This window comes from Arthrobotrys flagrans (assembly GCF_004000055.1).
Source record: "Arthrobotrys flagrans strain CBS H-5679 chromosome Unknown unitig_9, whole genome shotgun sequence".
Lineage (NCBI taxonomy): Eukaryota > Fungi > Ascomycota > Orbiliomycetes > Orbiliales > Orbiliaceae > Arthrobotrys > Arthrobotrys flagrans.
In genome coordinates, this window is record NW_027137551.1 from 543,862 (window position 1) to 558,077 (window position 14,216).

The 14,216-nt window shown below is 45.7% G+C and overlaps 3 protein-coding genes across 3 annotated transcripts; 2 read left to right on the top strand and 1 right to left on the bottom strand.

The window, feature by feature from the left end:
- Positions 1 to 1,119: 1,119 nt before the first annotated feature.
- On the top strand, positions 1,120 to 1,621 carry DFL_005534 (uncharacterized protein; the record flags this gene model as incomplete). Its single annotated transcript, XM_067634807.1, has 2 exons — positions 1,120 to 1,153; positions 1,212 to 1,621. 2 exons carry the CDS (start codon positions 1,120 to 1,122, stop codon positions 1,619 to 1,621), a joined length of 444 nt encoding a protein of 147 aa, XP_067489300.1.
- A 634-nt stretch (positions 1,622 to 2,255) lies between these two features.
- DFL_005535 (uncharacterized protein) lies at positions 2,256 to 3,580 on the bottom strand (the record flags this gene model as incomplete). Its single annotated transcript, XM_067634808.1, has 6 exons — positions 2,256 to 2,560; positions 2,731 to 2,778; positions 2,847 to 2,914; positions 2,992 to 3,364; positions 3,425 to 3,431; positions 3,500 to 3,580. The coding sequence occupies 6 exons, from the start codon at positions 3,578 to 3,580 to the stop codon at positions 2,256 to 2,258; spliced, it is 882 nt and encodes a 293-aa protein (XP_067489301.1).
- Positions 3,581 to 9,835: 6,255 nt separating this feature from the next.
- DFL_005536 (uncharacterized protein) lies at positions 9,836 to 10,864 on the top strand (the record flags this gene model as incomplete). Its single annotated transcript, XM_067634809.1, has 1 exon — positions 9,836 to 10,864. The coding sequence occupies one exon, from the start codon at positions 9,836 to 9,838 to the stop codon at positions 10,862 to 10,864; it is 1,029 nt and encodes a 342-aa protein (XP_067489302.1).
- Positions 10,865 to 14,216: the final 3,352 nt, after the last annotated feature.

Sequence of the window (14,216 nt, forward strand, 5' to 3'; positions counted from 1 at the left end):
ATTCTTGCTCATTGTGACGGTAACTTTCCACCGGCCCCATGCTAAATTACTAATATAACTCCCTATAGTTTTACTTTGTATTATATAATTGCGTTTCCATGTTCATTGGCATTTTCCGGGTTACAAGTTGTGAAATCTGGGCTTTAATATCAATCCATTCAACAATATCACAAATCCATATACTATAAGTTGTTGTTTTAATTGCGAGAAGACCGTTAGGTATATAATAACGCTATTAAATAGCAACCTAGATTATTGTAAACTTATCGAAGGGATATCTGGATATACTTGCCGGCTGTTCAGAAGTAGGCGAAGGGACTCTCTCAGATTTCGTTTTTGTTTTTCTTTTGTCAACTTATGAGAACCGATGTTTTTGGCGACTTCATAAGAATGTTGAGCTGAGGGATTGCCCTCAAGAGCCAGGGATGCAGACCTGGGTGTGAGGCCAATGCAGTCGTGACAAATGATTACAGACGAGCTTTGGCAATAAGCAGTTGATTATGGAGGCCGTTATAGAGCTGCGGTGCCCGAAAAAACCCAACATTTACAACCAAATGTCAGGATTTTCGACATAAGTTTTCTAAGTTAACAGCCCGACTTTTAAAACCCAAAAAGAACTTTCCAGTTTTCTGAGGCTTCCAGCTTGCAGGCGACAGAGAAAAACATTTCGGTCCAAGTCTGGGCAGAAGCGTGCTATTTGTTCGCTGGGCACAATGCAGCAGCCACTATTTTCAGCTTCAGTTCCCAAGGGCCCAAACTTGAACTTGCGCAATGGCAATACTCGAAGCCATAGCCTTGCATCCGGCACTTCGTCGTCATGTCCTTCAAATCTATGACGGGACGAGTGCAGACTCTTCAAAATCGTCAATATCGCGCTCAGGGACCGGCGGATATGGACAGCACAATGATATAAAAGGAGGCTAGATTTCTCATCCTGTCTATTCGAACTGACTTCCTAGGCATCCGCACAGCTTTTTGTAAGTCATTGACACTTCCTGCTTAATTAACTGGAAACTTTCGTTTCTGAAATTTCTTTGGGATTCGAGTTAAGCTATAAACTCTACCCACAAAACGCGATCTTTCGTTACCTAAACTTGTAGGGCCATTTTCTATACCACAATGTTAAAGCCTCACGGACCTAGCGGTTTACTAAGTTCGTATACAGCATCGCCAGTGAGGCGACCACTGTCACAATACCGATGAGGCCCAAGAGACTCTCACAAAGACCATAACCTTCACCGATGTCGACACCGTTGTCAACACAATAACGGATTGTACTACTAGCACTAACACTGCCACAAAAAAGGACACTATCTGTACTACTATCACGAATCAAAATTATGTGAAGCGAAACACTCATGTTCCACTTACAGAGAGGGCCCCACATACCCTCCAGATCGAATCTCAAGCGCTTGCAACTACATGGAGGTTGATGTCACAAACCCTCACCACTATCGCCACAGTCTATACCAATGCGCCTCCGCCTCCGCCAGAGAAGTTTGTGCTTATATCTAATGGCCCCGGTGTATCCCAGCACTACTCGAAGGCCGTATCCCACAACGGCTCCCCGTCCATCACTTACGCCATCTTCGTCCCCGATAAATCTCAAGCAACTGTCTAGTTACTTGATTTAGAAAACTGTCTTGTGTACAGCAATTCAGGACAAAATAATGCTGTTTGGGCTTCTTACACCTTCGGGAACGCTGATCCAAGAGAAATCCTTTAGAATTCCCCATCATCCGTTAATGGCAACTTCATGAAATGGATCGAGCATGCCAATGGTAATGTCGTTCCTAACGATGCAGTTCTCGATAAGCTGCAGAGCTGTATGCCAATGACCTCATCCTACAAGGAAAATTTTGTATTCAGGTAATTATGCTGTGTCGTAGACCTGTAGGCCCGGCGGCGACAAATTTAAACGGTAAGATGGATTCCCACAGGGTATGAACATAAGTAAACCTTAGCCCCCAGAGGGTCAAAACACTAAACCTAGACTGGTAGTTCGCCTATAGTCAGCGCAGGGAAATCAATCCTCGATCCGAAGTACTTAAATTAGGTCATGGGTAATACCCGTATAATATTATACAGGCTCAGTATTATAGTATTCATTAAAGTTTACTTACGTGTACGCTCATAGGTCTGTATGAAACATGCTAACATACAATCAAAAATAAGGAATGCAGGGCTAAAAAGAGAAAAAGATATATAGCCAATCATGTATGAAAAAGTCAATCTTGTCGTGATTTATTTATTACTCATAACTCCCGTCCCCATTCCACAGGCACAGCTTGAAACTCGTCTGTGCGACCGCTACTCCCGCTCCTCGCACTACCAGGCCCTTCACCATCCAATGGTACTTCCAAAGCCGCTCTCTTCTGAGAATCCAACTCAAGAACCTCCTTTAGATCTATAATCTTCCTCTCCTTGACTACCATTCCATTTTTATCTTGTTTATCATTCACCGTATCGGGCCCCCGGGTTTCCATTTCTATCCGCTCAGTAGGTCCCCATCCCATAGACTCAGATATCGAAGCCTCTTCAAACGACTCTGGGGCACTTTCTAAGTCTCCCCCCTCAGGGTTTCTTGTAACACTAGGGGGTCTCGTGTAGGATCTGTCTCGCGTACATCTCCGGTCGACTCCGATACGAGGTGTTTCGTGCATTTAAATTTCGAGGCGAAGGTGCTGGCTGCGAATACTTTTATGGCTGGAGCACAACAGCACAGCATACCCAAGATTACTTGAAAAAATATGAAAATTATGAGGATGCTCGATGTATCTAGAATCGAACAAGAAAATTAGACAGGTGCCATGTCAAGAAATATAAGCGGATGGAGTGGCACATACAAGTGATATCGCTACTGGTTTCTGCATCACGTAACTGGCTGAAGCGTAGACATTCGACGATACACCCACTATAAGACCCAAGTTGCGCTGGTTAGTAACTTTACTTATTCGAGAGTATTGTGCACTAGGATCAATAGTTCCTTACCCTCCACCTAACGCAAACATGACAATACTCTGCAACTTTTTCTTCCTTTTAATTTTCAACCGAACCACCAACACCACCGGTAACAGGAATATCGCAAGATCAATCGCCAAGCCGATCGTTACCAACGTATAATTGACCGCTCGGGGTATACAAGTATACGATAAGTTATTGAAATCCCATGTACTCTTAATCGGATTGCATCTAAAAATGGATAGAAATATAGCAACGAGAATATGTATGATGTTGATAGGAAGAAGTATGGTTGCAAGGATATGGACGGACCAGGAACAAGTGTGCGAAAGGCGTTGAATGAAAAGGAGGAGGGATGTGCGGATGGCGCCGACGGCGACAAATAATGGGATTTGGATGGCGTCTGAAGTTTTCCCGTATTAATTAGTAGGTTTAGCCGCGAGGCGTGCTCGAGGTTGCTTACATATCGTCTAACGATCCAGTGTTAGGGAAACTCGATACTAATAGAGTATATATTATAGGGACTTCGATAACGCACCTTCATTGTTTTCTCTACATCGGCTGGGCTGATCCCATAGTCCGTATGCCATCCAAGACCATAGCCAGTGGCAACAATCATCGCGACGGCTACCCCCATAGTACAAATCTTCAGTAGCCATTCGCGATTAGTCTCGAGACCCATTAATTTATAGTTTGGAATTCCGGAATTCCATATCAAGATCACCAGGCAAAGGGGAAACATACATACGCCGGCCCAATAACCAACCAATCCTCAAGAAACAACTCTTGATTTGCAAACCTGACTCGGGTGAACAGTCGGGCAGCGGCTCCTCCCGTGCATAGCACCATCGATACGATCGGTGCCGCGACAACCCATACTACAAGTCCTGAGCCACCAACTGCCATCCTAACACCCTAAGATTCTTTGTTGGAATTCAGTCGCTCGCTTGGACCGTTCCTGGAGGCACATTTGTAAATTCTTCTAAGTTGGGTTCTCTCAATCCCTCTAAGGAGTGTTTTCGCTTGATGGGGTGTTAGGTAGTAACTGTAGATTTCCGAAGTATAATCTGGCGATTACTTCACAGGGACATGACGAAATAATTTGGAAGAAATGTTGCTTATAATTAATGTGTAACTATCAACATGGAAGAAAATAGTAAATTTAGAACCAAAAGGTTTGTGGGGATCGTGATGAAGTTATAGGCAGGCCCAAATGTAACACAAAGAATTCGGTAACTTAGTCTCAGGAGCTAGCAGGGCTCTAAACCTCCATCGCCCCGCAAACCGAAAGTGTATTAATGGGACCGTCAAAGCAAATCATAACGGGACAGTTTTGCGGAATAAACTTTCCAAGAATTCATATCCTCGTTAGTGTGGAAGTGATTGGCTAACACACAGACACACGCGACATCCGAAACCAATCTAGCGTTGCCTGGATTAGAAGAGACGAACCGCATCCCCGAGACCATTCAGGTTAGGCGTTATTGATGCTTTTGGCGGCTATATATGCAGTCTTACGTTCCAAGCATGCTTGCAGATTGTTAAGGGATGAATAAGCCAAAGCAGCTCTAAATCACAAGATGAAGTTCGTGCCAAATGTACCGCATCGTAATTGCCGAAGCTAGCTAGGCAACAAAGGCGACCTTTTAGCATCAAGCAATCGTTCTGCAACATACCATGGCACTGATTACCGAGGCGTATGCCTCCCAGAACCATGGATCCGGATCTGTACTTCCCCACCACGTGTTGGTTATGATATACTCCAACGAAAATGCAACGAAAGGTCTTAAGGGCGGCTAGCTGCACTACGGTGCTGCAGAAGGTTCGGCCGAAAATACGAATCCCCTCCATTCCTTTACATGTCTGAAATCGTGAATGAATTGTCACAAGAGGTACGTTTAGTGATGTAAATGAATGTATTCTAATATTGGTTCACGATTGATGAGTGCCAAGACCTTCGCGTCCTGGCTGCAGACACCCCAAACGGCAAGGTCCGAAATCTCTCAAAGATGAAGGATATTTGAATGTGTATAGATTGCCAAGACAATTAGCCATTGTTTTGTAAACCAGTCTGCCACACTATAATCCCGTTGGTTAGCTAGCTGTTGTATCACAAGCATTCTTTCGATTTTCATCGAGATATTTTCGATCTCGCTTCGAGGTGCAGGGTTCTTGCATAAATGCTAGGCTAACGACCCACTCTCAAGACAAGTCGGGAAAGATGCCAGGATTGTGATGTACGCATCTTGGCTGGGGGTATCTACTTAAGTAAATACCTAACTGTCTTCGATCAATTCAGCCTCGACACATGGACACTTCTTTTTCGTCCAACAGCTAGTAGAAACTTTGGGTTTTACTCGAAACAGGAGCTATCTTTCGCATCGATAGTTCTTAACGAAACGAAGGTGAGGTTTAAATGTTTCCAAGACTTTCGTACCACATACGGTATCTAGGTGTGCACGGATAAACGCCACATAGACTACGACCCGTGTACACGTGTTCGGAGGACGGCGGGGTGTGGAACTCAAGTATCGTCTCGATTTGCTTGTCGGAATTAAGGACTACTAGGCATAACCGATGCGAAGGAGGCTTTACTCACAATTTCTCGAAAGGGGCTGAGACTCAAGCTTGAGTATTTGTATTTTAACTTCCGCCAGAGAAAAGACGATATAATAAAAATCAATTCGGATTTTGAGGAGGGTAAAGAATAGTATTTCTATTAAAGTAAAGCACTGGTTGGGCATGTTGCGATCGAGAGTGAATTACTGAACGTTTGAAGTTGGGAGCTGGTCTAGTTCTCCATGTGCATGCATCTGGAAAGATCCATAAACAGTGCATGTGGGTATGGGCAGGGGCCTAGTAATTACTCTGTACTCGCAGTACGTATACTGCTGTGCAGTATCAGTCTAGAACGCTACCTCAGAAGAAGCTGGAACCAAGAATGAACATCCTCGATGCACTCAACCTTCCCGACAACGGAACGGAGTGCTCTATTTGAGACCCGCGCACTCCGTAGTTAGGCGAGGACAGAGATATCTCTTGTTACCAGGGTCTGCAGAACTGTGCAGATCTCGGCTTAAACTATGTTTGCAAGGCTGTCGGCGATTAGTTGAAATATATCTGAATGGCATTAGTTCCATTTCCGGAGAAAGGGAGGGTCACCCGGAAGCTTGCAAATCCGATACCCTTTCCTCCAAGGAAAATACCGTGATATTTGTCTATAAGACTAACCGATTATACAAGGTAGATTTACGAGACGGCAAAGTAGGCGATAGCCTCGATCCCAAAGTGAAGTCGAAGTATCGCTGACCACTTTCTAGAAAGAAGTTGGTGAGACATTTCGGGTATTGCGGACCAGTGAAAATACGGGCAGGCATTCGTCTATTGGAAAGGACCTAGTTAAGGTTTTATTGGTGCTCATATCAACGTTGTTATAAGTCTTGGCATTGATTATCCCCGCATTTCATATTTCATCTCCTGTTCTGCGTCCTCATTTATCGGCATATATTGCCATCAAGATCATGATTATAGATTAAAATATGTCATGCATGTGTACTATCAATATTTTGAAAGGATAATTTTTCCGTCTGGTTCCGAATCTAGGTCGACATTGAAGCATAATTATAATGGTTTAAGCTATTTCCCTATTTTATGGTGGGTGGCCTCACTTAGCTCGAAAAAATAGTAAAACCTAGAAGCCTTCAAACTATATTCTAAGGGTGAAGGTTATTCTGGATACAAAGCTAGGTTAATCCGATTGCAAGTTCGAATTTAGGTCACTAAACCTTAGCCTCATGAACTGCTTGCAAAAGAAAAGGTTTGTTGGATCAACACGCGTTGTTTTTGTGTTACCCAACCACAAGCACGTGATAGCACCGCCTCGTAACCACGCCACACTTGCGTACTGTGGCGTTAATAATAAAGAACGCCAAGCCTACATGCGTCATTGGATTTCCAAACAGCGAACTGAAACAAAAGACGCTGAACTGGCTCACGTTCTTGACCCTGCATCAGCTGCATGCCACCGTCGTTCTCCATAATAGCTCTATTTTTTGGCCCCATTGTTCGCTATTACGTAGCTCCAATCGCCAGGCAGCCAGCTCAAGCCGACATTCGAAAACTTTTCACAGCGGTGTCGCCGTTTTGGTGTGAAACCAAGAGGTTAACCGTGTCCGCAGGTTGCTCGTTGGGGGTTGTGGCTTTCGAGTCGGCCTTCTAAACCCAACTCTAAGCTGTGTGTGACGGGCCCGGATTAATTTCAAGCTTCGGGGCGACTCGACTCCTGATTTCTTTCTCTTCTCCTTTTTAAAGTATTTCCCGTTTTCTTTAACATATACGACTTTCTCGTCCCCATTGTATCTGTCTTCGGTCGTACAACGTTCAATTCAATCTACATTGGATTGCATTGTGAGAACATACGGTCCCGATTCCAGCCAAATATTTAGCTCAGCCCGCGCTCGGATTCCAAATATATTACACCCTAGTTCAAAATCTCACCGACGGCGACGAGCTTAGAAGATTAATACGTCTATATCAGGATCCCAATTCCCAACGGGCGGCCGAAGCTAGTAAAGAAAGCACTCAATCTCGTCGTCCTAAATTCCCGACTTTTAAATATCCTTTTTGCGGCCGACACGTACGACCGATAACGCAATCCTCATACCAAACGTACTACATGTCTCTCTTCTGGAAAAGAAAATCCGTCGCCCCATCGACGGATTCGACAGTACCGATACTAGGTAAGCTGATAGGGGAGATATACTGTTGATATGATATCGGTATCGATATCATCTTTGTGCCTTTTTGCAATCTGTCGCCATCGTTACATTGAGTCTTGCATCTTCCCGTCCCTCGTATTCAATTCCCAGTGTCCAGGCCCCATCGATGGGCAGGTTTTTTTTTTTTTTTTGTTAAAGAAAAAATGCCATAGATCCTGCTGCCATTTTTTTTTGTTCCATCCTCGGTGGGAGTTCCCCTTGCCTTTGTCTTCGAAAGACTGGTTTTTTTTACCCTTTTTGCTTTGCGCATGACCTGTCTTGTTGAGGGAAATACTCTCGGACAAACAAGAACAAAAAGGTTTCCTGTGCCGCCAACCCAGGGTCCCGAATCGCTTCATGGTTCCTGTCGATGACAGGTTCCAAGAGGGAAAGTATTGGGGTCTTTTTAGACGAGTTCACTGCACCGGGGAAGGATACTGTTCATTCCGGGTGGGACCTCGACTAGAAAGAGGATCTGAAAGGGGGGTAACAGAAGCGACCCATTTTCGTTCGATTCTTTTCTTTTTCTTCTTGAAAAACTCCATGCATGGAACATCGCGATATCGATATAGATGCAGATACGGGAGTCAATTATTTATTGATTTTTCATATTTGGGTATTGATATCTTGCAGACATATATTTGCCTTATCAAGCAGGATCAAGGGCGTCAGCCGGCCAAGCATTGATAATTGGTTCGAGGAATCTTTTTCTCTCTTCGGTCTCCTGCGGCCAAACATTCCATCGGTTGTGACTGCGAAGGCAAAAGAAAAAAAAAGGACATGAGCGATGAGATGCCGCTAAGGCGGGTCATGCAGGAGAAGTCAAGATTCGAGCAACATCAAATAAGGGAAAGGAATGCATGCTAGACCGGCGTCACTGTGCGCAATCGGCAATACGAAATGGTGGTGGTGGTGGTGGTGGATGATACAGAACAGGGAACCATGGCCAAGAGGAGGGGTTCACGGACGAGGTCCCTGAAGCTGCTCCGTCCGAAGCTCCCGTTGACAGAGTGCAGTTAGCAGTTAGTGGGTTGTCGTCGTCGTCTTCGTCGCCGTAGCACAACTGTCTGCCTGAGTCCTCTGTCTTTTGCCGTTACATGCAAGCTCCCTGTTCCTTCCTCCATCTTCTATCACCATGACTGTAGTTGACAACTCACTGCATCGTCTGGTTCCACGATAGAAGCCATATCCTGATCCCCTTCTGTGTCCGAGCAGGATCAGCAGGTCACTGGACGTGGACACCACCGGGAAGAAGCATCGAAGAGACGAGACCGAGCTCCTGTCATTGGACCATCTACTTTGCCAGATTTAGAGACCAGTTCCCATGATTGCTTTTAAGGCTGCTGCCCGACGGCCGTCCGACGGCCGTTACTGTTCTCTGATTCGTCTTGCGGTTGACATCACGCAAACAGATCTTATTCGAATCCCTAGATGTGGTGTTTCGGAAAGATCTTTTGCATGATATCCTCGAAAGTGTTAGTATCAGCGTACAGTGCCATTTTAGTGCTCCGCTGAAGTGTGACCGTGCCTTGTTCTCCCCGGCGCTATCCTGACTGGTTTGGGTTTTGGTTCGCAAATTTGCAGGTCATCGCACAGGCATGGCATGGCGGTTGTTCCTGTTCTGTTAGCCTGTTGGTCTGTTAGCCTGTTCTGCGACCGACCGACCGAGCCTTGTTCTGGCTATGTCATCTGGCTCGGATCCATCCCTCTTCCCACCTATTTACTACCACCACCACCACCATCGCCTCCTCTCTCTCACCTTACGTACCATCGTCACCTTCTTCGGAATAAATACTCCCTTGTTCGTTAACTTGTCTTGTCCTCCCTTCGCGATTCCGTTTTCGACAAAAAAAAAGATCCAAAAGTATTGATTTTATATCGCAGATGCGCCAATACACTCCGACGAAGCTTCTTCTCTGATTAGCCACCCTGTGCTTGCCCCATCAAATTCCACCGAAAGCTACCATAGCAGCCAACATCATCAACCTCAACATCCACATAACCAACCTCCCTCAAAACACTCCGACTCCCTCATCGACTTCACAGACGATATCCCTAGTTCATCTACCCTCTCTCATAATCCCAGCTTCAGACCATTCTACCCTTCGGACCACACAATGACGACCGCCAGTGCGCCGGCGCCTCTTGGTGAATCGATACACCAGCTTCCACCGGATACCATCTCTGGCGAGAGCGAAAAGGCGCAGTTGACGCCTACCCAGCAGAAGCGTCGCAGCTTCTTCAACTTTGGCAAGAAGAAGCAAGCAACTTCCGAAGACAGCAGCAAGAATTCTTCGACTCCCGCCATCCCTCCAATTACCACCATCTCCCCACCGGAGACCAAGTCGACTGGTACGAACAGCACGACTTCACCTGTCTCTCCGGTTCGTTCAAGCCACTTCGGCTCTCAGCGTCGCTCCAAAGCTGGTTCTCCGCGACTTTCGACTTCCTCCATCTTCGAGCGAAACGTCCAAGGCCCTTCCCTTCCACCTGGAAGCCCTTCCATCCCTACTCACTTCTCCACTGAGAACCACATTCCCGCCGTCCTCGAAGCTACTTCCTTGGCGATAACCGACTCTTCGGTCGATCCGGACCGCGTGGAAATTGTTTCTTCAACCTCTCATCACACCGTCCTCTCTCACCCGGAGACCTATTCCAACCCATGGGCCGAAGAGTCTGCGCACAGTGGCGATGAATCTATCGGACACGGCTATACTTCGTCTCTCGCATCGGCTGACAAGCGTCGTCTGTCCTTCATCTCATTCGCCGATGTCGTCCAAGCCGAAAACGAACAGGCTTCACAATCTTCCACCAACCTGGAGTTATCGCAGATTAGCAAGTCGACAGTTTCACAAGCGAATAACAGAGCTCCATCGCTTCGCTCAAACTCACCGATTCGAACTCCTCCTCAGGTTCCTCATTCTCCTCCCGGTACTGGTTTGGGACTTAGTGATTTCAGTATGGAGAAGGATATGAGTATTCCTGCTCCGAGCACTGCTGCTCACCACAGCGAGGTCACGGTCGAGACGTTGAGCCAGGCGCTCAGAAAGCATGGAAGCGCCGACCTGAAGCAAGCTGGCAAGCTACACGGACAACAGCCAAGCCTCGGGGCTAGTGCCGAGTTCGACAATCCTTGGAGGGATTGAATGCCTTCTCGATGAATGAAAAGTGAACTCTCTTCTTCCTATTGGACATTCTATTATTGCCATCGGCATCTTTTTTATTACATTTCATATCCTCTCCGCTGACTTAATCCCTTCTTACACAAACGACCTCTACTGATACGAATTTCCACTCTGGCGGGGCCCTTCACCTTTTCCTACTACATTACATCCTTCTTAGACAGTCCGAAACGCTTACGTGCTTTACTTTTGCTTACTACTACTACCTTTGTTATTGATTGACAAACATTTGGCGTTTATACAGGGTTACTACTATTACTTTACTGATCAGCTCTAGCGGTCGTTTCCTCTCGCACCGTGTCATCTTTTTCTTTTCCCCCCTTCCTCGGTACTCATCTGCCCCGCTTTTTTTTTCTATGTCCTTTCTTCCTTCCGTTCTTTCGAGTCATTGCGATATAGTTTACGTATTAGCTTATAGCGGCATGTCTTTGAAAGAAAATGTGGAATGATACAGGCGAGAATCGAAATTTAAATGGCTCAAATATTATCTTTTTCTCATAGCACGAGACTTTTACCGTGACTAAAAACCAGGATTGTGGTGTGCGTATGCGTGGCAGGGGAAAATGCCCGCCTAAAAAAAACGTTACCCCTCCATGGAACAACAGCAATTCACGGCTCACAATGTTCCTTCTTTAAACCATGCCAGAAGAGCTAGATCCTTCCTTTAGCTTTAAGATTCATCAAGTAAGATCACAAGATCTTGAAATAGGACACCCTTACGAACTGCTTCTCTCAAGTTTCTCCACGGTAAGGCACCAGATCAAATCTTTAGCTAAATTCGAACCAGATGTGCGCATGCAAAGGCTGATTGTGTATGGGACATGCATGGCCCACAGCTCTCGCGATGAGATCTCTAGGCACTATGCCTTATCTCCCGATGATGAAATTCAATCATCCCCCCGATCCTCTACGAAATCGTAATCATCCGGCTTTGGCCCGGACCTTCACTGCCAACGGGGTTTATGCGATCACTCGTTTTCAATCCAAACCACTCGAAATTACACCGCGCTAATTCTGCTCGCTAGAACCGGGGGGCGATCACCCTGCCGACGAATACAGCTATATTAGCTATAGGCGCGAGACCTCACGGAACGCTTCAGAAACAGGGTATTGCTAATATGATTGGCGAAATGCTAAGCTCGAGATAAGCTCGAGGCTTCTTATTCATCTAGCCGTTCGTCACGGCAGCGCCCCCTTAGTGTTTGGTTCTATTTCGCAATATTCACGAATTCAACGGCTTCGTATCTCATCATCACTATCTATGTCCCCGGGGGTAACAAAAGATCTCCTTAAATTCACCGGTCTAGTGGATTTATATATCACCTTCGACGGCGTACTCAGTTCTCTCATCGAATCAGCAATCCTTCATCACGGGGAAACCCTTAGGGCCTCATCACTCTGCGCAACTAGCTATAATTCCGCTGAAGATCCGGTCTCTTCCACGAGACTTCTAAACCTATCTTTCAAGTGTCCTAAGCTTAACGAATTATCAATATATCAAAAATTTAACATTGAAGATCGTACGCGGTTTAGGCGGATAGTAGGCCCTCAGCCCTCTTGACAAGGCTCCCACTTCATGCCTTCCGCAATCTCGAACTGCTCTCCATTGTGGTTCAACGTGTAGGTAACAAGGGTATTCTCGACGACGAGGCTTTCAACACGGATTCTTACGGGCAGATTGGCGAGACTCGAGCTGCCCTTGAAGCGATGCTAGATGGATCTGGGGACTGGCCGACGGAACTTGATTTTGATCGCCTCCCCGAACCTCTATCGACACCTCTAAGAAGATCGGACAACTTGAAGGTTGTTGCGATAGGAGAAAACGACACGGATTCAATCATACACTCACGAAGCGCTATCCGGCCCTGGAAAGTGATACACCTCCAGCGCAGATGATAATACAAATATAACATTTGAGCCAGTGAGCATTAAGGATCTCGGGGACATTGATCCCGGCTATGACGTGATAATCGATAAAAGAGATCGTCTATGCTACCCGAAATCTATAGATATGATATACCGCAACATGTAATTTCTCTAGGTTGCAATCGTTCTAAAGACGATACAGATGGTTTTAGGAGGGTTTGGGATGGTTCCATGGCTATCACTTCGAGCTCGATGTCAGAAATTTTACTGCCTGAATTTCGGATATTCATGAACTACACGGGGTTTAATGTAAGGAATCCGAGGCTATTCAATTGCTATTAAATCTAAATCTATAGAATATTGCGAAATGCAAGTATCAATGTTGTACTCCTTGCCGAATTTGAGGATCATACTGCTCCAAAGATATGGAAAGATGGAGCTGCGGCTATGGTTAATGGGAACATGGAGGGGTTTCTTCAAAGACTTGGGGGTGCACGGTTGAAAAGCTTTATGTGAGAACTACCCAGTTCCACCGTTATTTCTTTATAAGGCTATCGACATCCATACCAACGTTAACATCTTTGCCCAAAACCAAATAGATGACGATCTCGTCTCGAGATGAGTCCAAGTATCTTCGCTATTCTGGCCAATGGTCATGGCAGCGCGCCCAATTGCCTCCATCTTGACGCACTGGGATCCATGGAAGGCCGGAAGCGTAATCTAGCCCTTAACAACTTTACTTCACTAAAGACCCTAAGGTGGAATGGCTTCTTTCTTCATACTGCAGCTCGACCGATTCCTGTAAATGCCTTCCTTCAATTATTGTATTCCCGCTCCATGCCTTTACCAACCTTGAGGTACTCTTTATTTCAATCCAGCTCAAACGTTCAACATCTACGGTGGAACATGAATATTTCCGAAATGAACTTTCAGTCCAAGCGATAGTGTCTGGCTTAGAAAAGATGATAAACAGCGAACTTTATAATGGTATTCCGGTAAAGAGGTCAAAGAGCTTGAAAATTATAGCTATGGGAGCTGGAACGCCAAAATTTCATCGCTGTCCACGAACACAAGCCCGTTCTCGACTGGACAGCGAACCATCATGGTTCTACCGGAAGAGGGCGTATAACGCTATATCCAGCGAGCTTTGACGATATGGATAACGCGGTTTATAGCATGTACAGCTCTCGTACCCGGAAGTCACAAAGGGAGGGGTGTCATAACTGGAAGTTTCTGCGACGATATCCACTATTAGTGCCGAATGAAGGGTTGTAAGATCTCCCACTCCTTCGTTCCAACTTTTATACCGCGTTATTCCCGGCTCGTAGAATCTACGGAGATGCTAACTGTGTGACATATTTTTTTTTTTTTAAAAAAAAGGCATCGTATTTTCCACCCAATGCATCTTCCGCCGGATTCTGAAATGCCTACGCCACAGAATTATGCTTCC